Below are 24,861 nucleotides of genomic sequence, written 5' to 3'. Positions count from 1 at the left end.
GTGTGTGTGTGTGTTTGTGTGTGTGTGTGTGTGTGTGTGTGTGTGTCTGACTCTCCCTCTCAGTCTCACAGTGGAGCACCTGGCAGTTGTTATAGTGGTCTCAAGGGTCCTGTTAAAAAAAATACTGACTAGAGTTCCGTTTCCCACCAAACACACACAAACAGACCCAATATAAGCCAAGATCTAAGACATAATTCTGTACAAAGTGACGGTTTTATCTCAAGATCATGATCAAGGAGAAAAATTAAGAAACAACAACTAGCACAAACAGTTTTGAATGTAGTAAAGTAATAATTTAAATACATGTTAAAATACTTTCTTTTAACCCACTTTAATATACTGAGGCAACTATAAGTAAGCCGTCTGTGTTTCAACCAATGATGTGTGTTTGGGGTGGGACAGTAAGTTTGTTTGACCAATGGCAGTCGGAAGAATAAAAACCCATTTGAAAACAGTCATTATTTTAGCAATTCCACTTGGTGACACTAGAGGGGCAGAAATTTCACAGTAATACAGTGCTTAATTTAATTTTAATGAATTTTTATTTTACTTCTACATTTTTTGACTTGTTGCCAAGTTGCAATATCTAACAAGACAAATACCTTACAAGACAAATGTATTTGTAAAGCAACTCTCCGTAAAATATTAATATTAAATAAATATAAAAATATGAATACATTTTCAGAAAGTGTTTCTTTAATATGAGTGTATTTTTCATTTGTTTCCTTTATTAAGATTTGTTTCCTTTATTAAAAATCTTAATTTTTTTTCCCGACATCAGAGCCACTGAGGACGCAGTGCATTAATTTTGTTTTTGATGGTAATGCACCACTGAATACATAAAAAATGGACGAGAGGGATGGGGTGAGCAATAGCTCATTATCAATTAAACAATTAAAAAAAACTAATGGGAATACAAGACACACTTGCGATCTATAAAAAAAATAGTTGTAATGATTTTGAAATATTAAGATATTTCAACTGGAAAGCATTGACAGAATACTCATTAAAATAAATATAAAATATTAAAACTATAATGTATATAAAACATGAATATTAGCAGAAAGTCCATAATTGAAATAGCTGTGGAATTGCCTGCAGCAAATGCGCCTTCAGTTCCATTGGTGGAGCACATTGGCCAACAGCCAGAAGACCCACTTACGAACATTTGTACACAAACACACACTCCAAGCACAATTACTGATTTGCCTTCCAAATTGGCTGGATTTGCAGAAACAGTGGCTGTGGGTTTCTTATTAAATTTGAGAAATCCACTGCAGATGGTTGAATGTACATGATGGCATCATGTTTACCCGCTCCAATAAGAAACATCAGCATGAACTGCTTCGGTGGAAATGGTGGACTGATTGTACTTCTGTTATCAGTTTTGATCAAGATTCTAGACATCCCATAATTTTGATCTGTCAGTCCTTGTTCTTTGACATGTTGTCAGATACAGAGTCTTACATTAGCAGTGCTGTAACCGCACTGTACCACATTCACAGCTAAATATGTTCTGTATGTGGGTTGTCCTATTTTTAATTTTAAGTCTGTGTTTAGAACACATTTCCCATGTGCTTACAGGATAAAACAAGAAATAACTCACTGCAGTTTGTTCTAACATAAAATATTCATTTTAGGTTTGCTTGCTTTGTAGCCTTTTGTATTTGTTTATTCATTATTATTTTTCAAGTATTGTTGAGATGCTTGTTTCATTATAGTTATGGGTATTCACATGTGAATCTTAATACATTTATTTATTTATTGATTGATTTATTTAAGGGGATGACTATGGATGATTGGAGTGCCATATTAATAAATATAATTTTCATGTAATTTACATTTATTAACGCTTTTAGTTAATTAAAAATGTATTTAGTATTCTCAATTCTCCATGAAATGACAGTATCATCAAAGGCTGACCATGTCTGAAACATGTTATGTAACAGTGGCATCCAGTTTCTCAAATGCTGCCTTAAATTCATCACATCAAGGTCTTTGTACCATAATAATAAAGAGAATCTAACACCAACTACACAAAATAATAAAAAAGCTTGATACGGTGGTTTGGCTGAAAGTCTCTGCCACTATTCAGACTTATTCAAATATTTATGAAAACCACCTGGAAGGCATAACATTTGCATTGAGACAAAAGGTTATTGAGCTGGGGCACATTGTAAATGGTACCACAAAACTTCCAACAAATTCAAATTTAATGGTAACCTGCTGGAGAAGAAAAATGATGCAATATGTTCATGAGCTCAAGGCGGTGTTACAGCTGAGCAGCTTAGTCTTATTCAATGCTACATTAACTTTCCCATTTATGCGGCTTCTGTAAAATAGAAAGCCTGCGGCATTCTGAAGCATGCGTGTGTGTGTACTTTGCATATGTGTGTGTTAGTGTGTTGGCGTGAAAATGTATTGCACTGTACCACATTCACAGCTAAATATGTATGTGGGTTGTCCTATTTTATTTTTAAATCTGTGTTTAGAACACATTTCCCATGTGCTTACAGTAGAAAGCAAGAAATAACACACTGCAGGTTTTCATGTAATGTACATTTATTTATTGACATTTACTAACGCTTTTAATTTATTAAAATGTATTACTATGGATGATTGAGAGTGTCATATTTTAAAAAAAATGTAATTTTCATGTAATTTACATTTATTAACGCTTTTAGTTAATTAAAAATGTATTTAGTATTCTCAATTCTCCATGAAATGACAGTATCATCAAAGGCTGACCATGTCTGAAACATGTTATGTAACAGTGGCATCCAGTTTCTCAAATGCTGCCTTAAATTCATCACATCAAGGTCTTTGTACCATAATAATAAAGAGAATCTAACACCAACTACACAAAATAATAAAAAAGCTTGATACGGTGGTTTGGCTGAAAGTCTCTGCCACTATTCAGACTTATTCAAATATTTATGAAAACCACCTGGAAGGCATAACATTTGCATTGAGACAAAAGGTTATTGAGCTGGGGCACATTGTAAATGGTACCACAAAACTTCCAACAAATTCAAATTTAATGGTAACCTGCTGGAGAAGAAAAATGATGCAATATGTTCATGAGCTCAAGGCGGTGTTACAGCTGAGCAGCTTAGTCTTATTCAATGCTACATTAACTTTCCCATTTATGCGGCTTCTGTAAAATAGAAAGCCTGCGGCGTTCTGAAGCGTGTGTGTGTGTGTATGTGTGTGTGTGTGTGTGTGTGTGTGTGTACTTTGCATATGTGTGAGTTAGTGTGTCCGCCTGAAAATGTATTTGTATTAGTTTGTTTGTGTGCGTCTTTGAGCATGAACGCACCCAGATTGGTTTTCTTCTTTTACTCTCCTTTTACTTGCTACAGCCTGGGGACACATGAAAAATTATCGAATACTGATTTGAAAAATGCGCCGTATCATGTTTTCACATTTAGGCTTCTGAAAGCACAAACGTTCCCATGATGCAGTGGAGCACCGCTTTGATTTTCGCCATATTTTTTTTTGTGTGTGTGTAACAACTGCAGATGTTTTTTGTTTATATATATATTTTGATGAACACTACCAGAAAAGCAGTTGTGTACATTATTAGATAAATAAATAAATGTTCTTTGTTGTGTAAAATCAAATAATCTGTGAGGGATGATGCACCGAAAGATGCAACGCTGCATAGCAATTGCTCTATGGCTGCATGAGCTGAAAGCCAAATAACCAAATCCAGCCTACGAATCTTTAGTTCGATCATACTTCATGCTTGCCTGATGATGAATGTCCCCTGTATTGAGTCGGCATCAGAAAATCAATACTTCTCAAATTGAAACAGTATAGGGTTGTATTGATCTGGGCTGCTAAATCAGAAAGAGAAGGCTTTGATAGGACGTTGCCAGACAGCTCTGAGCCCAGTAATGACACACTATCAATTTTGGCTTTACACTGATAAATCAACTCGAAAATTGGATGTCAGATTTTTTTCTTCAAGCTTTTCACTGAGGGAGTTATTTTCCTTTCCCTCTCCTGTTGACCTCTGACCTCCGCCAGTGAATTATAAAGTTCAGTCTTGTCAAAAGTGAGAAGACGTCAGCGTTGGGATTAATGATGGAAAAGAAATCTATGAAATTGAAAAATCATGGAGCCATTTATTTGCATGTCATTGGCCTGTTATCCGGCTCTCTAAATCTTGTCATATTTGGAGGCAATGTGAGGCGGATTATTGTCATAATCAATTAACTACATCACAAATCTTTGATCTTTTCTCCCTATACTCCTGTTTTTAAGTTCATTACAGTGTAATATAAATTATATTATTCGTACTCATTAATAGGAAATAATATTTGTAGAAATATTATAATATTTGGTATATTATATGATATTTTAGAATGTGATTTAAAGTGTATAATTTCTGTATGATCCAAATGGTTTTCAATTAGGTTTGTTTGTTTGTTTGTTTGTTTGTTTGTTTGTTTATTTTAATATGGCATTCCCAATCCTCCATAATCATATCCATAATAAATATGCAAATAATTTAAATATTTAAATAAAAATATTTATAATTATCATTTATAATGATCATTCCAGTGCAATAGAAATGGTTTTATCTGTTCTCACGATTAGGAAATAATAATTAAATATTATTATTTTATTTTATTTTATATATTATATGCTTTAAATCGTGTTTTACAGTGCACAAAGTGTGTAATTTCTGTAACATCCAATTAAGTTTTCAATTAATATTTATGTATTTATTTATTTATATTAATATGGCACTCACAATCCTCCATAATCATATTCATAATAAATTACCAAATATTTAGTTAATTAAACAGATATATATTTAGTTAATTAAACAGATTTATATTTATAATTATACTATATAAATAAGTATAAAACTATTTTGATATCACAGAAATGACACGCTTTTTAAAATGTACATAATGCAAAAATAAACATTTCAAACAGTTGTATTCTACATTGTTGTGACATTACTTCATTATGTTGCATTACGTTTCCTTGCTTCAGTAAGTGTTAGCAAGTTGTAATATTGGAAATGTATTTATTTTTTATTTATTTGTCTTAACTTTTGGCATTCCACTCACATAGAATGAGCAGTTTAGTAGTATGCTATTGAAAACATGGCCATTGTCTGTTTAAATGCTAATGCTAGCTCTGCAAAACACACTCAGTCTCAGCAGTCTTCCCAAGCATCATGTCTCACTGAATAAAGAAGATGCCCACCGATTTTCAGTCAGCATTTTTTGCCATGCAATGGCGCGTAGCTGACTATGCTTGGTGTCCAATAATACTACTTCTTAGTGTCCATTACCTGGAGTTTAATGCAGCTCTAAACAGTCGCTAATTGCTCCAGAATGGCTGTCTGTAACAAAAATGTAAAGTCCGTGGTCACAGTGGACAGCCGTCCCGTTGTTGCGTTCATGCCCTTTGTCAACGTCGGCACTATGGCTGACAGCTGATCGAGGACCAGCATACCTGGACCACATCAGACCTTAACTTAACCTGACTTGTGTATTGATTGTCAACGCTTTCTCTGGTATAATTACTTTTTTTTTGCCATTGACGAAAAGGAGGGAGATGAAGAAAAAAGACAAGAGATGGAGAGTAGTGGCATGTATTGATTTGTAGGAAGGTGGAGAATGAGGGAGGTACCATTTCCCTTGAATAACGGTGCGCGTGGTCTCTTGTTTGATGGATGGCAGGAGTCCGATACTGGATAATAACTTGGTGATAGAATGAAGCCTTCCAGTTACACACGGCTTGGTTAAGCAGTCTCACTGGGAGTGGTTGAAAGGTTATCAATTCTAATAGCAGCAATTGAAGGGAAATAGTATATATACAGCCCTTATTGGTTATAGGCCCCACAAAATTGGGATTTTGGTCTGAGGTCTAAATAAAAGATCAGCTGTGATCTGCTGTGTCATTTATTTCCAGAGACTGCAAGTCCCAACATGTTTGTATTGAAGGAAATATGGGGCTAAAAATTAAAATTCTGGCATTATTTACTCACCATCATGTCACCACATCAGTCAAGCTCTCATAAGAACCAAAGAACAATAAAAATAGTCATAAAAGCACACAGTATTATTGCATTTACTTTAAATAATATGCATATATACAAACATAAAGTAAAAACAGTAATATTGTGAATATTAAAAATATGAAATATATTGTCATATGAATCCATGTACTGTCTGTGTCTAAATCTTCAAAAATTGTCCTTTAGTGTTCCACTGGGGGAAAAAAACTACAACAACAGAAAGTAAATAATGACTGAATTTTCATTTTTTGTCAACCTATTTCTTTAAGCTAATTAGGGAAAGCAGGAGAGAACAGTGAATGTGATTCAAATGATCTTTGACATCTGAAGACTGATGGAGGAACTGCTGAAACGACTCTTAAACACACCCTTACCTGAGTGACCTTCCATTGCCATGTTTCTCATTGTGTCCAGTCTTGAAATAAACAAGTCCACTATGCTAGTTTCCACCGAAGCTCCTTTTGTTACAAAACATTTGGTAAACTAAACACCTGTGGCCACCATTTGCAAGCTAGAAACTTTCACAATGACTCTTTCACTCACAAATCCCTCCGATTGTTTTTTGACCTACAAAAAGTCACTTCCCTTTGGGCGTGCTTAACCTCAAAGCTTGTGCTAATTATCTCTGGGAGAGAGGGCTGTTGGAACGATCATCAATTTCAACAGAAAAGAGCGCCACTGCTAGAGTTTTCCCGCTCGGTTGGCTTCGTCTTTGGTGAGAGATGGATGGTTTGCCGAAACGGGCGAGAAGGGATGTCTGACTTGTACTAGAACTCTGTCTCTCACACAGGCAGCAGCGTCTGTCTTCATCCATTGCAGTGACCCTCGGTGCAGGCCTTGCCAGTCTTAAGCCAAAGTGCTTTTTTTTGTGTCTGCTTGAGTATTTTAGTTTGATTCAGCTACATAATGAAGTTTCTATGGAAGCTTGTTTGTGCCACAGAATACAAATTTAAAAAAGGTAATTGCCAATTATAACATTTTTCTTGAAATTGCGAGCTTATATCTCACAATTCTAACCTTTTTTCTCAGAATTGCAAGTTATAAACTTGTAATTCCAAGTTTACGTATCACAATTCAGATTTTTTTTTCTTTAGAATTCCAAGTTATAAAATTGCAATCGTGAGTCTACAGGGATTGACTTTTTCTCAAAATTCTCTGTTTATCTTGCAATTTCGACTTTTTTTTCTCCGAATTTTTAATTTGCATATCACAAACCTTTTTTTTTTTTGCCATGGAATAAAAAAAAAAAAAAGATAATCGTGACTATTTCACAATTTTTACCTTTTTTGTCTTTCAATAGTGAGTTTGACTGACTTTTTTCTCATAATTGTGAGATATAAACTCAGAATTGTGGGGAAAAAAACACAGAATTGAGAGATATAACCTCAGAATTGTGAGAAAAAAGTCAGAATTGTGAGATAAAAAGTCACAAATACCTTTTTTATTTTTATTTTTTTCCCATAAGGTTACTGACTGAGTTGTGGACTATCACATGTGCCATTTTATTACATTTCTATTACAGATCCGATGTTCAAAGATCATTTCATTTTAGCTTAAAACCTAACTCATATCAGGTTTAAATGTGTTTACCTTGAAAGATGAGACTTGAAAAATGGACGATAAATAGCTGGATACTCTGTAGTGATTTAAATGGAGTGTTTATGTATGATTTGGCTTTGATTCAGATATAAACTCTTGCAAAGAAATGAAAGCCAGGACAAAGATGAAAAGTTCAGGCTAGAGAATATATCCACAAAAGATCTGTTTACCAAAAGCTGTTTTCTAAATATTGCATGAGGCATCCTTTTTTGTGGCTTTTCCTGACAGGCTAACTTAGGAGTAAATAATTTCCATCTGAGGTGCAATTCCATGAGGAGTACCATCTTAAATAAGTTTTGTAAAAGCATGTTAAATGATCTCCATCTTGGAAAGGATTTTGGCTGTCAAACCCCAAAGATCAAGCTATATTAGTTTTAAGTAGTGCTAATACCCCCAATTTTAAACAGACATATGCAAAGGGAGTAGAGAGTTGGTTGAACTTCATTGAAAGTGTTGCGTGTGTGTTTAGCGTCATGAACATGCGCAATGGCAGCCATAACATCACAGAGTCAATGTGGCACTGAGGAAAGCCAGGCGACCCCCAAAATAGAGCAGTCACTGATTACCGCTATTTTACTAATTATGCTCCATTTATGTCCCCAATGGATGCATTTAATGAGAACATAATGGTGCCTTATTGAATTTCCCTGCCATTCCCTTTCTCTTATATGCCACAACAAGAGACTATCTGTAGTGACGTGATTTCTAGATAATCATCAATGGCCTCAATGACCGTGATCATGACTGTATTCTTCTCTAGAGCTGCTGTTAATGTAGTGCCCAAGCAAACGCCATCATTCTCTATGTGTGCATAGACCAATAAATGAAAAATAGCATAGACAGACTGACAAAATGGGTTGTGAACGGTTTGCCAGTGATTGGCTTTACAAGTCAAATATGCATGGTTTGTTTTATTTATGTATCATTGGACATAATCCTCTTTTTGTAGTTCCTATCAGTGTCTTGTGTGCCACAATAATGTTTCTGAATTATATGCATTATCAACAAATGAATATTCGTATATACAATTAAATGTTTTTAATTTAGAGTAATTGGCATATCGCAATTAATTTCAATCATTTTTATTGATTGAAAGCCCTATTTTTCTGTTATTATTATTATTATACATTTAGAACATACATTCATGCATGTACTGAATCCATAACCGCTTGTATGATAAAATATATTTAAATATATACTACATAGCGAATGCAGTAGTGACCGTGCGGGGAAAGAGACACTGATGCACATTGTCTATGTGGCACAAATGCCAATAATAATAATAATAATAATAAAAAAGTAAAATGTGACAGTTCTGAAACAATTTCAAACCACCTTCAAATGCGGTTTGGATTAAGATTGGGATTTCATATGGTGTTTTGCTATCTGTGTGAACAAGGCCTTATTCAGAAAGACTCTGCTCAGAAGACTGAGGCTCTATTAGACCAGAGAGACTCAGAGGTGGTCAAAGATTTGTCTAGACGGAACAGTTGCACCACTGAATCCTCCCACTTAAATTAATCTTTGGAGATGTACATTGAAGGTCTGCTTGATTTGATCACTCAAGCCCTGCAGAGCAGCACGGTAACAGGGTAATCCATCTCATGAACCAGCATCCCATAATCCCCCACAACACCAGTGTAAAAGCCCAATAGATCATATCTGCAGCCAGGCTTTCCAAACATAAACATAGCTATATATATGTTTTAAGATTAAATTGTTATCCTTTCCTTTATTTCCCGTTTTGCCATTTTAGACTGAATCATGGATGTCATTTTTTACGGCCTTTCACAAACAATACATGCCCTATGGACACAAGGGTTTTAAATCTTGTTCTCTCACTCTCTGAGAGTGTTTTTTAATGTGTGGAGGAGAGAGGAGGATACACAGTTTTTTTACACCAGTCTTTTGTGATGCATTTAGAAATAAATTAGACCCAAAGCAGTAGTAAATAATGACTGGCACTCTGGTTGGCTGATAGTTTTGGTTATCAGTGCAGGGAAATTAGCTTTTAAAATGCAGTTGGAAATCCATTTGGGTGATTGATGGCAGATGTGACTAATAAATTTGAGCCGCTTTCGAGGAGGGCCGGCCCTCCACCATCCTTTATGCCTGTCATCATGAGCTGTGCGATTGGTAAAGTCAGGCGTGTCGGAAGCTAATTCCAGTGAGTGATTACCATTTAGAAGAAACGGCTATCAGGATCCACTCTTTAATGTGAAGACCAGCGAGAATAGAATTTTTTTTTTCATTCCTTTTTGATATATAACACAGTTAAGTAGCCTATTAGGCACTGTGTTTATTTTCTAATAACGACTCCTGCACAACAGCACCATTGCAAAATGTGAATGTCATATTGCTCTTTTATATAACAGTTAGTTCTGGTCAAATTTAATTGGCTGAATGGCGTTCTATAAGCGATAATACAACATCAAAGAGACTTTTAAGCAGTTGTTGGATAGATAGAAATGCGTAAGATCTGGTCAAGTTTGAAATAATGCACGAATACACTACTTCTAATATGTGTTCTATAACTACATTCCAGAAACATACATATAAACACAATGCATTATATCGAGAAGTGTCATTTGGACATTGATATTACAACAATGAGAAAACACAAAATAAAGCCAGGTGACAGGGATCGAATATTCACTGCACAACTGGTCCCATCTGATATTGTCATTGGTCAGCAGATTCAAAATATTTCACACACCTTTATATTCTCCTTTTCTTCCCTTACAATGCTTCATCCCCATTGAAATTGATCATTTCGTAGTGCTCTTTGTCGCAGCATAATATAGACACCCTATGAGTGAGTCACTGGATTTTTCACTCAACCGTTTCGTTCTTTGTCAGTGAACAAAACACCTCTGCTGGGTTGCTCTAAAATGTGCAACAATTCACTTTTCTGTTGTTTTTCTATATAAACAAGCACTCACTGAAAGTATTTGACCATTGCACTTAGGTCTGGTGACTTTTGCAACATCTTGCACATGACACGGCATTCTAAAAATGCCACACTCAAGTTAAAATAAATTCTTGAAACCTTATGTAATTTTCCCTATTTCATTGTTCTCCATCAGGCATTCTTAAACGCAAAAACACATTCTGTGTATTCTGCTGTTGATTTGTTTAAAATTGTTTTCATTGGCGGAACAAAAATAGACAAAGAAACAGACAATATTGTGCCTAAAAATTGAATATTAACCTTTTTTAAACCATAAAATTACACACATTCAGCTCTCTTACTCGTGCCATATTCCTTAAATATCACCCATTGCTCTTCAGAAGGACTGCTGTAATAGTTTTTAATGGACTAAATAAGTTGTAAAAGAGTACAGTATACGTTCATAATGCCCCTGTGGGAAGAAGACCTCTCTTTTGAGCTGGACCACCCTAAGTGAGGAAACTCACGTCATGGCAATTTTGGCACTGACTAAATCCGGCTCTATATGTTGACTGCAGGGTTTAACGTATCACTGGACCCTCATCCAATCCTGCGGAAACCACCACCAAAGTAAAAGCATATGCTTTAGGGGAAAGAGTGGGTAAAGAAATGTAAACGGTGTCATCAAGCACCCTTCGGTTTATCATTCATTGTAATACTGTGTGCTTGTCTAATCCACTTATTAAGAAGAAAACAAAAATGTTTGGTCTTTCATCTGAAATGCTGTACACAGCCGAAATTCCACTGTCAAACCAAATCAAAATCATCATATATGCTGTGGGAGAGGAAACTCGGAAATCTTCAAAGTGTACCCGCATGGATTTCTCCCGCGGCTGTATGCTACTCGGCTTTGGATGTTATAATCTTAAATGGTAATCGCCTGGTTGCCTCGGTGGGATTTACATTTTTTTTCACCCTGTAATCTTGCATTTACAATGTAATTTACGTGACTTTGACCTCTCCGCCTTTTGACATCTCTGTCTGGCTCTCGAGGTATAAGACTGACAACAGACAAGCCCCCGACACAACGCTTTGCTTTTCATACCCCGGCGAGTGATGAACTTTAGGCATGCCACTCATGTATGCAAACAGGCTTTGTTTCCTACACACACACACACACACACACACACACACATTCTTGACTGATGTTAAACTGAGAGCGAGCACTCATGTTGCTATCAGAGCTCGGCTAAGTCCCTTGAGCCTCCTGATTTCTTGACATTTGTAGATATAATATTCACGCAACAAGGAGCAGCTTTTGTGATGTGATCCTGCTGTAACACTTTAATCTGTTTAGACTGCTTCAATATTATGGCAGAGTGGAGAGAGGCCCATTCAGTACAATCCATAGCTTGGGGCAAACACCTCAGTAGGATCTGAGGATTTTTTTTAATGCAATGGCTTTGCCTTGTGTTAAAGTGAGAATGTTGGCTTCTATTGTTATATACAAGTGAGCGAAATACTATTAATAGTGAGCAAACAAAGATTTTTTTTTTTCACAGCTTTTTGTGTGTGTATATATATATTATATATATATGTGATTTTATTAACACATTTTTTTTTTGAAGAATCTTCATAATGCCTTTTTTATAGCGACTATAAAATGTTACAAATTTGAAAAGATAAATATTTTTAATCTATTTTTAATAGATTTTTAATAATTCCCTCCATTTCAGCTCTAAAAGTCAATATGAAATGGAAATTCATTCATCTATTTTTTTTAAATGAATGTTATGGATCTTATTGTGAATGATTCCTCCATGAATATTCTTCATTTTTATTGTATTTTTTAACCTTGCAGTTTTTAATCAAAATGTCATAATTTGATCTGGTGAAATGACAAGATTGGAAAGATCTATAGCTACTTCCATTATATTGACATTATATATACATTTTATTATCAATACACGTTTTCAAACTGGCATGGTTTAGTTACGACGAAAAATATAAAAGCATATATATTTGGACAAAACTAGAGCAAGTATATGATGATAGAATTTCAAAATTTTTCCCCTACAAATTTTGCACAAATCAATTAAATTTTTGTACAGTATTCCTACAGATAGTTCTTTAACCTCTGTTTGTAAGATAGGAACCTAGACTAATGACTCATGTCATAGTTTTTTATGGAAATTAGTATATGGCTCAAAGTGAATGGTGTATTTCCCCATGAGTAGCTGGTAATGAAGATAAACCACATGTGGAATTTGTTGATTGTCCCATACCATGCTGTCATCTATCCCCCAATTACACCAATCATCACTCTCTAAATCCTCTTTGGAGTAAATTAGCTGCAGTATTATTTGGTGCTGGCCTGCTTTTCCTTTCTGTGCTTTTTCCTTTCCCTCTCTCTCACTCCGTTTTAAAGCCTTTGAATCATCTCCAGCCCGAGTGCGCTCGAAACGAGCTGCACTTAGTAACCTGATGCTGGTCCCTGCCCTTAATGGTTTGCATTAGCTGCAAGCAATAAAATTAGCCCAGGTCCCTGCTAATGTTGGAATAATCATTTACAAAGATGGTTACCACATGCTGTAGCCGTTTCCCTCTCATTCCCCTTGCTCCCCTTTTTTCTCGGCCTCTCATCTTTTCCTCTTATACGTTCTCTAATTCGCTGTTATTAATAATGAATAAAAACGCAATTTTCTGCAGCTTGCTCCAGGGCCCTGGGAATTATTTCAATGAATATTTCAGCACGTTATTTTAATCACAGCTGCACATATGCAGAGGGAGGGGGTCTCTGTTTTATTGGCCTGGGGTGTGGCTATGGTGAGACCCCAGCATCATTAAAACCCCTCTCCGGCTGCATAGAGGGTCCTACCTCTGATTTACAAGACTTGTTAAAAAACACAGTAAAAAGGAGGCAAGCTGCACCGTTTATACTTGTAATTTGATACCGTATTTGTTAATGGGACTTGCTGTTATTTATTTGTGTGCTGGAGAGCCACGGCTGCTGTTTTGTGCCCGAGGGGTTCTTGTGCAAAAGCGTGTCTGGGTTTCTGGAGCTTTAATGAACTTCATGAATTAGCTATATTTTGCACAACGCACGTACACCTTGCTTATTACACACACAGCTGCCTTGCCTCAGTGCAGGTTTGTGAAAGAAGTCTACTAAGTGACTTTAATCTGTAAAAGTGAACATTTTGTGAAGCGCAGCAGCACACAAACATTTTTAAAAATGAAAAATTACATTCCGCCATGTAAATAGCGAACCCGCCATGACGCGAGCGCAACTGGCTTTTAAAGGGGATGGGAGATGAGACTCTGATTGGTTTATTGCACGTTACGTCCAAAAAACACCCATTACTCATTAAGAGAATAGCACATTCACACGGGGCGTCAGCGTTAACGCTTGACGGAGGGCGTTTCTGAAGCTTGGAGCTGACGCGACCGTCATAGTGACAACAGCCTGAGACCGTCATAGTGACAACAGCGAATCACATTAGTCTTCTGGTGTTGCATGAACGCGATTGGCTAGCGTCTGCGCTAGGGTATTTGTATAAGGCGATCTGATTGGCTGACGCCTGCGTTGGCGCTTGAAAAGTTGCCGCGAGCAACAGACCCAACGCGACGCGACGCGACGGACCCACAATTCATTTCGCCAACGCTTGACGTCACTCCATTCAAAGTAAACGAGAGGCATTGACACTGACGTGAATGGGGCGTAGGGACAACCCGTTTAGACCATGCGCCCGGGCGCGCCGACAGTTTTCCCGTCGTTAAACTAGCAAAAAAGACAATCGCTACTTCTGTTTCATGCCGACTTTAAACTAGCAAAAGTGGATTCGGACACGCCCTGAGTGCACCTGCACCGTGCGCTTTAGACCATGCGCTTAGATCGTTAAAATAGGGCCCTAAGTCTTCATTTTGACAAAAATGTAAATGATGACAAAGTCAACTAAGCAAGTAATAATGATGACAAAGTCAGAATTTTATTATGTAATGAGTTTTATTTAATAATTAGGACTGCCGTTGACATTTTGTCTTATAATATTGACTATAATATTGTGCCAACTTTCTCATTATTGTATCTTAGTATTTAACAATTTCACATTATTTCATAATTTCACCTTTTCATGTCAAAATTTCACCTTTTCATGTTATAATTTTTACTTTTATCTCATAATTAATGCGTAGTCATCAATTTGACTTTTTATCTCATAATCATGACTTAATGTCTCATAATTTTGTCTTTTTGTCATAATTTTTCATAATTATCCAACTTTTTTGTCTCATAATTTAGACTTTTTATCTCATAATTAATGTGTAGTAAGTCATAATTAAAACTTTTTATCTTATAATTATGACTAATTCAACTGTTTGGGTCATAATTTTGACTTTTTATGACATAAATTAAGACCTAGTATGTCATAGGTCTGACTTTATATCTCATAATTATGACTTAGTATCTCATAATCTTGGCTTTTTGTCATAATTATGACTTATGTCATAATTCCAACTTTGATGTCAATTTTTTTCATATGATTTACCAAAGCATTATTTTTTTCTAATGTGATGAAAATGGGTTTCCGTATGTGTCTGTGTTTCTGTTGTAGTTCTTCACATTTGTGAATGTATTTTTAACAAAATGAGTAATAATATATAAATGTGCCAAAGTATGATGTGCCCTGTAGTAAGCAGGGCTTGTTTCATCATATAAAATTATATTCTGTGCTTTCATTTTTTAATTTTAGCTTTCCAACATTTTTTTTTTCTGATTCCTAACAGGAGTTCCTGTCTTTTCCCCTTTTCCAGTCAGCTGCATGACTTCTGGCGTCTGGATTACTGGGAGGATGACCTCCGGAGGAGGCGGAGATTCATCCGAAACCCTTTTGGCTCCACCCACTTGGACATCACGTGCAAATCGATGGAGGACTACGGTCAGTAATTCTGCCAACAGCCAATCAAAATTGTTGCTGGACTCTGTCAGTCTAGCTCATTATCCCAAATTGCGTTCATTTCATACAATGACATCATTGTTCACCAAATGGGACACACATATGCGAATTAGAAAGCCTCCAATCAACTCTTGGACGCAACTAATATTCTCGGAGCTGAGAAACAGTTCGTTGTCAGCTTTATAGGTTGTATATTTATGAGCCTTGTCAATTGAACATGGCAAGAGGGCTTTATGGTAGGCTTTTATATTCTAATGGCACACATTGTTGAGAGGAAAATTTTGTGTTTTTTTTTACTGTTTCTGCCTTTTGCACTCAAACATTTTTCCTCATTGACCCGTTTGAACTTGCAGCGTTGCCCACCGCACGGCTGTCGATTTGGCTCTGTGTCTCGCAACAGAGGCTTTAAAAGAGAAACGGTTCAATACTATTAACCACTGCGGGCGCTTCTCCTCCAGGCATCAAACTGAAGATACGAGAGGGAGTGTATTAACCGAACAAGGGCAAGTCTATTGATTCTCAAGTACAATAGGACGACTTCTCTCTTGTGCACAGAATAGTTACTGTAGCTATTTCCATTACTCATGGGTAAACTTACAAGGGGGCAAGCGAAATAGGCCCATCTATTTAAAAAACTGAACCAACCACAATTGAACCCTTGATATTAGCTTATACTTATGGATAGAGGCATATGAGAGTGTTATTTGACAGCATGTTTTGTTATGATGCTGCTAATGGCCACCTGGGATGATAATGAATTGCACTTTTAATGTACTGAAATAAATTTTGGACTACTTATGTCATTTTCTTTGACTTGTTATGCGTTAATATTGTGTCTATCTAGATGTCTGGCCTTTTGTGCTCAACTGTTTTGAGGCCATGTCAGATGGTCTGTGTGTCAGAGCCAGAACACACGCATGCACACTCGTACATACACATGCCAGCTGTTCCTTGACCTGCAGGTGGCCCCTGCTCATGTCACAACAGACTTTTTCCCCCCAATAATTCATTTTGCCACCATATCAAATCCACACTGTCTTTCAAACGTATTACCCAGTATATCTCCCGCATTTCTTCAGAAGCTCACACCACTGCAGTATTCCTCTGGCCCGGCTTCTTTTTCTGCCTGTCCTTGGTAAGTTGTCAGTGCATCTCTGTGGACCCGCGGTCTAGTGTCTGGGGCCACTGTGATTGAGGACTTGTTGAGGTCCCCAGGCTTCTACCAGTCCTTAATGAGTGGAATAATGCATAAGATAGTCATGTGGAAGGGATTGCCTGTAGTCAGATGTTGCCCCCACAATGCCATAGAGAGAGCCTGAGAGAGAGGGACAGCAAAGAATGACTTCTCTGTATGGGTTTTATAGAAACAGAGGGACTGTTTTCATAAACCAGCAGAACAGTGCTAAGCTTTTAAGCTAAATATAAGCTTATAAATGCAATGGACTTAAATAAATACATTAAAAATAAACGAAACGGAAAAAAAAAATTTATGCAGTGTATATTTTTACTAAAAATAAAATATTTAAAATTTAAAAATAAAAATAAAAATGTAAAAATAATAATAATTTTCTTTTTTTATTTGATTTTATTCATTTAGTTCATTGTATTTAAAAGCACTCTTATTTATTCACTATAATGAAAACTATATGTAACACATTGCATAGGATATATAAATCATCATTTTAAGAAACTGCAAAAGTCAGTAGCTCTGTGCTTTGCTGAACTGGCAGTAGTGGAGGTTTACAGCTGCTTTTGTGACTGGCGGCCGTGGTACGTTGAGTTAACGTAGGTGATTTGAATGAATTAACTGTTGAGGGTGCATATAAGTTTCCATTCTTTTTGCCAGAAACCAAAGAGATTGAAAAATGACTGCTCTCAAATGTCAGAACACTGGCAGTTGACAGCAGTCACTGCATATAGGGCTTGTTTTTATTCACAATGACATATTTTCATAGAGCTTGTCTGCATTAGAACATATGCAGCGCTTTAGCAATATTTCACATTTCTTTTTGTGCAAACTGACATGGGTGGACATGAAGTATGCCTCAGGTTCATTCGAAAAATGTTCTAACTACCCTAGAAACAACATCATTATATTTGATTCATGGTAATTTAATGTATTTTCTGTGGCTGTAATATGATCTTCAATCACTGAAAATAGAGGAACAGCCTGAATTTAATGGGACCTCAAACGGCTGACTACATGTTGTATAAGCATTTGATAAACCATACTGCTCTGTGCCTCATTCCCAGGCACCTTTGCATATGTCTGTGGGAAATTTTGCTTTAAAATAGCTCAGTTTAGTCTATTAGCCATGCTGACAAAATAGTGAGCGTGCTTCGTGCCGGTCTCAGGCTTTGATACTGTACCTTCCCCCTTATTCACGAGTGGCCGAGTATATTGTTAGCTGATTGGAATTGGGCAAGCATGAAATGGAAGTCAGGTTAATATTGATCCTGCTCTTTAACAGCCTGTTCTACCTCCGGGTGTCCTTGAAGTCTCATTTTCAGGTGAGCAGCTCTGCCCTGACCTAATGAACCTCTCTGGACAGAGATCTTTATAGCTTGTTATAAGAGAAAGAGTGAAAGGGCGGACTTAAGAGAGGTGTGATGATTCAGTACAAATTTAATAGAAGCAAATCGACAAATGATGTTGATTACCACAAAAATGTATGTTGACTGTTTGCTTAAAGGTCCCCTGAAATGCTTAGAAACATGCAGCGTTACTCTATGTGTTGATGTCATTTTAACTGAAACAGGAAGACAGGGCAGGACATATCAAGCAGCCCCGCCCCTTTTTAAAATAGCCAATAGCGTTCGTTTATATCACAGCTTGGGCTAGAGCCGTTGAGCTCCGTAAAGCCGTATTTGACAGGATATGCCAGCCACAATCTCATCCATATTGCTATAAAATATAGCATTCTGTGTAGAATTCAAATCGCTCCGATACATTTTTTCCGATACACTGTTTGAATCGTTCCCTGTCCCCTATATAGTGCACTACGTGCCATTCACTGTACAGAAAATACTAATTCTGTGGACAAGTGATCGATTTCAGCCGCGGTTTCAGCGTCGATTTTATAGTGTAGGGGCGGGCGCTTCGGATTCTAGAGAGCACTTGATTGGACAGAAAGTTTGATGAGAAGCTGAAGTACGATGTAACGTCAAAAAAAATCGTTGAGCCATTTTGGCGGAAGTGACAAACTGCAAGATTTGAATGCTTATATCTTCTAAATGCAAATTTTGTCACTGTTTTGGAGCACACTGCCTTATAGATAACCTTAAGACTAACATATTGATACTAACACCCAAAAAACTTTAATTTTGATTTCATGGGGACTTTAAGAAAAGCAGAAATCTGGGTTACGATGAGAAACTTACAATGGAAGTAACTGGGGCCAATCCGTAAACGTTAAAATACTAACTGTTTACATTGTATAACCACAAGACGTAAACAGTATGCATGTTAACATGATTTTAGTGTGGAAATAAATTGCTTGCTAACCTTTTCAGTTTTTAAACTTTGTTGTCATGACAATGCCTAAAACCCTAAAATAACTGTAAAAATAATTGTTTAAACAATTAAAAAATATATTTGACCTTTTAACAAAATAAATGTAAGTGCTTTTTAAAAAAATTCCCCATTCTTTTCCATTGTAAGTGCCTCACCATAACATGCATTTTCATGGTCCTCAAAGGTCCTTTAAAGATCTTAAATTCAAATGTAAGGTCATATAAAGTCTTAAATGTCCTAAATGGCGTAACAAAAGTAATAATTTCTATTTTAAAATAGATGTGGATTTTTGATAAAAGGAATTTTATCACAGGAATTGTGATAAAACCTAATGTTATCATTAAACTTCAAAAGTAGATGATTTCATTAAATAAATGTAAGTGCTGTAAATTCAAAATGCGGTGCTGCTGACGCTAACTCCAATATCGATCTATTTTAGTTATATAATTCATATATATTAGCATAGTGATACATTTTTTCAGGTTTGTTCTTTAATTTTCTTTATGCAGGTTTTAATGAAAAGTCTTTAATAAATCTTAAATTTGGTTTTAAAATCTCAGCCGGTACCCTGATTTTTATTTTTATTATTTTTTTTTTTTAAGAAAACAAGAGACGAATCAAAATTATTTTGTGTGATAATTAACTTTATACCACTTCTGATTCATTTTAAATTGTATTGAACCTGGAATATTCCTTTAATTAGCATGTGAGAGCCTAATCAAATTAGCCCAAATATTTAAACACGCAGGCATTCTAATTCTAAATCTGTGGAGCTGTCTGCGAAATTCTGTGCATATGGATTCAATGTGGGGCTTGTAATCAGCCATATTGGTTCTGTATGTGTGATACCAAATGCTTCTCACATGAGTAAAACCATAACAAAAACTTTGCATGGGTCTCCGGTTTCACTTTACGAAGTTGGGTTTCTTTTTCCAGAGCTGACTGCAGAATTCCTGGCATTTGATCGACGAGCGCAGCAAGCCCACTTTGCCACATTGTTTGTGTGCGAATGCACTTATGGCACATGTGCAACATTTTGTTTGAGTTATTATAGATCAGTCAACTGCAGAGACATACATCTACACGTCTCACAATCCCTTAGTACATTTTGTATTTTTACAAAAGGCATCTCATCTGTCAATCCCAGAATGGAAAGATACATCAGATGCAATTACTGCTTAAATGGAATATTATTTCATTCTTTATATTTTTTTTTTTTCCTAATTTTTTGGGCTCTTTCATTTAAGGCTACAAGTGTGCATGACTCAAGTGGGGCAATAAAAGTGCAAGGCAAATACTCTAGAGCTCCAACCATAAATAAAACATGGACTTTGAGCAACAATAACCAACCAAATGGAGGCCTATTTGAAGCCTTTTAGCTCATCTGAAAAAAAACTTGAACAGTAAAACTACCGAGCACTTAAATATTTCCACCTTGGGAGCTGCTTTCACAAACTGTAAAATTTCCTTTGCCACAAGCTATGCACAGTTTTTTTTTATTTTTTCGTTTGATGTGACTTTTGAAAGAAAAAGGCCAAGTAAAGAGATCGGTGTGTTGAAGAAGTCACATAGTGATGGAATGACAGAATTGAATTGCAAACTAGAATCTTTTTTTCTTTCCTTTTCCGAAGCCTTCAAAACCCCAAGCTACTCAGCTCTCCTTGCATTTATCAAGTAACAGTTTTGCGCCACTGAAGGTGCTATTTTGAGCCCACTTCAAATATTTGGTTTTCATCATATTGTGCTAGTCATTGGATATAAGTTTAGAGCTACATCTACTGCAGCACATTTTGATTTGTTTGTTATTCTATACATATGTCAGTCAGTCAATGACAGTTCCCCGTCTTCCAGCTGTATGGATCAGATCCAAGCTTTTAGCAAAGAACATCATTGAAGTCCCACCACGACTGGCAGACCAGCCATCACCTGGTCTTTCTCAACCCTGCTGCGTCATGCCAAATTTGTGCCCTGGGTAACATAAACCCTCTGATGGCAGAGCGGGTAAGCCATGCTGGGCTTGAATAGCCTCACTATTGACCGTGATGGCTCACAGGAGTCCAGTGAGCGAGCTTCGGGGGTGCCGATAAACGAGGTGGTTGACAATACAAGCGAGGGGTTCTTTCGAGTCACTGGGGAGGTCTGAGTTGTAGCGATCTCGAGTTCCCATCAAGCCTCATTCCTAAGACTGACAAATGATCGTCTATGTTACTAGATATCTTATATATGTGGCCATGTAGGCTTTCTATCAAAGGCTTGCCATTTAAGACAAAAAACAGGAAGCTTCTGTACCGGTGTCATTGCTCAAAATAGGAACATGCATCACTGTGTTCCAGAACCTAGTGAGCTTTTGTAGGCAAGATTCATAGCGCCCCCGATGTGAAGGATGTTCCAAAAGGTAGGAACATAATTATAGCCAAGTTCCTAACTTAACTTTATGTGGCAGCACTGCATGTATTTTTTGCACAGAAGATGATGCCAGAATCCATTACAGTGTGTTTGGTAGAAAAAAGGTGGTGGATGACACAGGAGAAACGTAAACATACAGTAATTCATTCAATAAAAAAATCAGACTTTTTTGCCCAGTATCACAAGGAAAGATTTAAAGGAATACTGAAAATTTGCTGAAAATTTACTCCCAGGCCCAGTTTGTTTCTTCATTGGAACAGATTTGGAAAAATGAAGCATTACATCACCTGCTCACCATTGTATCCTCTGCCGTGAATGGGTGCCGTCAGAATGAGAGTTCAAACAGCTGATAAAAACATAACAATAATCCACAACATGACTCTAGTACATCAATTAACATTGTGTGAAGGGAAAAGCTGCATGTTTGTATTAAATAAATAAAATACGAGTCCTCTATCCATAATACTGCTTTCTCCAATAAAAAAAGTAATCTCATCTGAATCAGGAGAGAAATATGCACAGATCAAGCACTGTTTACAAGCAAAAACAGACCAAAACAGTTTTAAACAAATGTGTCTGTGGATTTTGATGTGAGAGGACAATAGGGGATTGGCTATGGAAGATGTTGTTATTTAATAGTCTGTGATATTTTTATCAGCTGTTTGGACTTTCATTCTGACGGCACCCATTCACTGCAGAGGATCCATTAGTGAGCAAGTGATGTAATGCTACATTTCTCCAAATTTGTTCTAATGAAGAAACAAATGGATATCATTGAAAAATTACATTTTGATCTATGTTTTGCATGTATGACAAATAACCTGGTGGTTGTGCTATTGGCACGGATAGATGACCATAATGGTAAAGAGCACACGTTGATTAATGTTAATCTTTGATATGATGCGTTATCCAGTGGTTTAGTTAATATTCAACCTTTTTTTCCCCCACTAGAGTGTTCATTTTTAGTGATATAAAATTGATTCATTGTGAACATGGAATGATATATGAGCATCAATGATGTTTGTAGCTGTTACTAGGGGCTGCCAGAACTAGGAACATCTACAAATTAGCAACAAATACAACTGACTCTGTGCAGTGACCAGGTCCGCTGGGACTTTATATATGTACTTTTTGTTTTCCTTCTTGTTGCCTTCTTGTTTAAAACATAAAGCTAAATAGTTTTTTTAATTCACTTTTCCCCCTCAAGCTTTCTCTATTTGCTCAGGATCATTTTCTTGTCAAAATCCGCCTGGTTTATTTTGTATGCATAATAAACTAGGAACTAGGAACATCTACAAATTAGCAACAAATACAACTGACTCTGTGCAGTGACCAGGTCCGCTGGGACTTTATATATGTACTTTTTGTTTTCCTTCTTGTTGCCTTCTTGTTTAAAACATAAAGCTAAATAGTTTTTTTAATTCACTTTTCCCCCTCAAGCTTTCTCTATTTGCTCAGGATCATTTTCTTGTCAAAATCCGCCTGGTTTATTTTGTATGCATAATAAACTAGGAACTAGGAACATCTACAAATTAGCAACAAATACAACTGACTCTGTGCAGTGACCAGGTCCGCTGGGACTTTATATATGTACTTTTTGTTTTCCTTCTTGTTGCCTTCTTGTTTAAAACATAAAGCTAAATAGTTTTTTTAATTCACTTTTCCCCCTCAAGCTTTCTCCATTTGCTCAGGATCATTTTCTTGTCAAAATCCGCCTGGTTTATTTTGTATGCATTGCACTGAGGTCCTAAGCTTTATCTTGCCAGTCAAGACTGGAGCTCAGCTCCATCAGCTCTCCCTGCTTTAATGCGGGCATAATGACGGTTTACAGAATTACGGTCTTAAGTTTCCCTCAGTCTGCTTTGATCCATGACCGCTCGCTGGCTCTGTGCCTCTAAATGTTACACGCTCCCTATTTCCGAAAAGCGGTCCCACTTCTTCCTTGGCTCTGATGAAAGCTCCTGAGATATGAGACAGAGCAGGAAGCCCGCTATGTTATTTTATTTTATTTTTTTCTCTCTCTCTCTCCTTCTCTTTTTCCTTCTTCATCTGTGTAGTGGTGTTGACAGCATTCGAACGTGACCGCTTTGAGACAAAGTACATGAACCCCACGGGAGTGTAGGGAACATTTTAAACACTGCACTGAAAAGAAACATGTCAAAAGAGTGTCAGACACGTTCTATTTCTGATAAGCGTTTCTTATTTCCTTTTTTTTCCAAAGAATCTCTCTGTTCAGGTGTCTCAGGCAAATCTGACCTTACACAAGACGAATCCAGTGTGCAGTGACGTGTGTCAGGCCTGACTGCATTTTTCTCTCTTTTCTTTAGTAATTAAAGCTGATGAATGAATCTTTTTTGTTCGATACAAAAGTGGCTCCACACTTTTTTGCATCATTTTTCTTTTTCCCTCTGATAAGGCTGTGTGATGAGCTTTGGTGGTATCTGCAGTCGCTTAATTGCGCTGTCGGTTAAATCTTGTTTTAGTCCAGATTTAGAGAGTAGATTTCATTATGCCTAATGAACTTGGAAATGTAGACGGGTCTACACATGCTTTATCATGAGTTTCTTTAAGGGAGAATTAAAGTGTCTTAAAATGTGTCTAATATACAAATGAGTAAAGCGTAATAGTTTGCCTGTGGTTCCAGTCAGGATATTGAAATAACAAGTGCTACACAATTTGACATCATTGCTGATATTCACGCCAGACAGAGTTTGTTCCTATAGCAAGACATCCCAGAAATAAAGTGTTAATGCCTGTTCACACAAAGCAGGGGTCTCCAAACTCTGTCCTGGAGGGCCGGTGTCCTGCAGAGTTTTGCTCAAACCCTAATCAAACACCTGAACCAGCAAATCAAGGTCTTACTAGGTATACTAGAAACTTCCAGGCAGGTGTGTTGAGAAACTCTGCATGACACCGGCCTTCCAAGACCGAGTTTGGTGACCAATGACACAAAGGATGTTAACTGTACAACGATAATGATAAAGTTCTAAAATAGCTCTAAAAATCAGTCTAAATTTAAAATAATATCAGATTCCACACCACAACTGTAACTAATAATGGCACAGAGAAACAATATCATTGGAATCCCTTTCAGAACCTTTTTTTTGTCAGCTGATGAATGATAAAAACATCAGCCAATCAGAATCCATCCTACGTTAAAGAGTGCAAGCATTAAAAGTGGCAGACGCCAAAACTGCAGCACATGCTTATAAGAAACAGAACGTTATTGTCTGGTGGTATGGACACTAATATAGTTATTTTTATAGTTATCTTTATCGTTATCGTTTTTGTGAATGGGTCTTTAAAATAAAATAAGTTCCTACATTGCTTGGCAACCACAATCTTTATCTATCATGCCTTATTGATTTTCTGTGGACTCGTAAAAAAAAAAAAAAAAAAAAAAAAAAATGACCCCAAAAACTGTCTCATTGATGAACCCTGTAGTTTGACTACC

The 24,861-nt window shown here is 36.6% G+C and overlaps 1 protein-coding gene across 1 annotated transcript in view; it reads left to right on the top strand.

Moving 5' to 3' along the window:
- LOC107683414 (neurobeachin-like) overlaps positions 1-24,861 on the top strand; it is a 267,384-nt gene that overhangs the window by 156,794 nt on the left and 85,729 nt on the right. The window contains exon 38 of the mRNA XM_016479471.1: positions 15,345-15,469. Within this exon, the coding sequence (XP_016334957.1) occupies positions 15,345-15,469 (125 nt within the window). The remainder of the gene's footprint in view (positions 1-15,344; positions 15,470-24,861) is intronic.

Source organism: Sinocyclocheilus anshuiensis, unplaced genomic scaffold (genome assembly GCF_001515605.1).
Source record: "Sinocyclocheilus anshuiensis isolate Anshui unplaced genomic scaffold, SAMN03320099.WGS_v1.1 scaffold1170, whole genome shotgun sequence".
Taxonomy (NCBI): domain Eukaryota; kingdom Metazoa; phylum Chordata; class Actinopteri; order Cypriniformes; family Cyprinidae; genus Sinocyclocheilus; species Sinocyclocheilus anshuiensis.
Note: the sequence above shows the minus strand (reverse complement) of the source record. Positions and strands in the feature narration are given on the sequence as shown.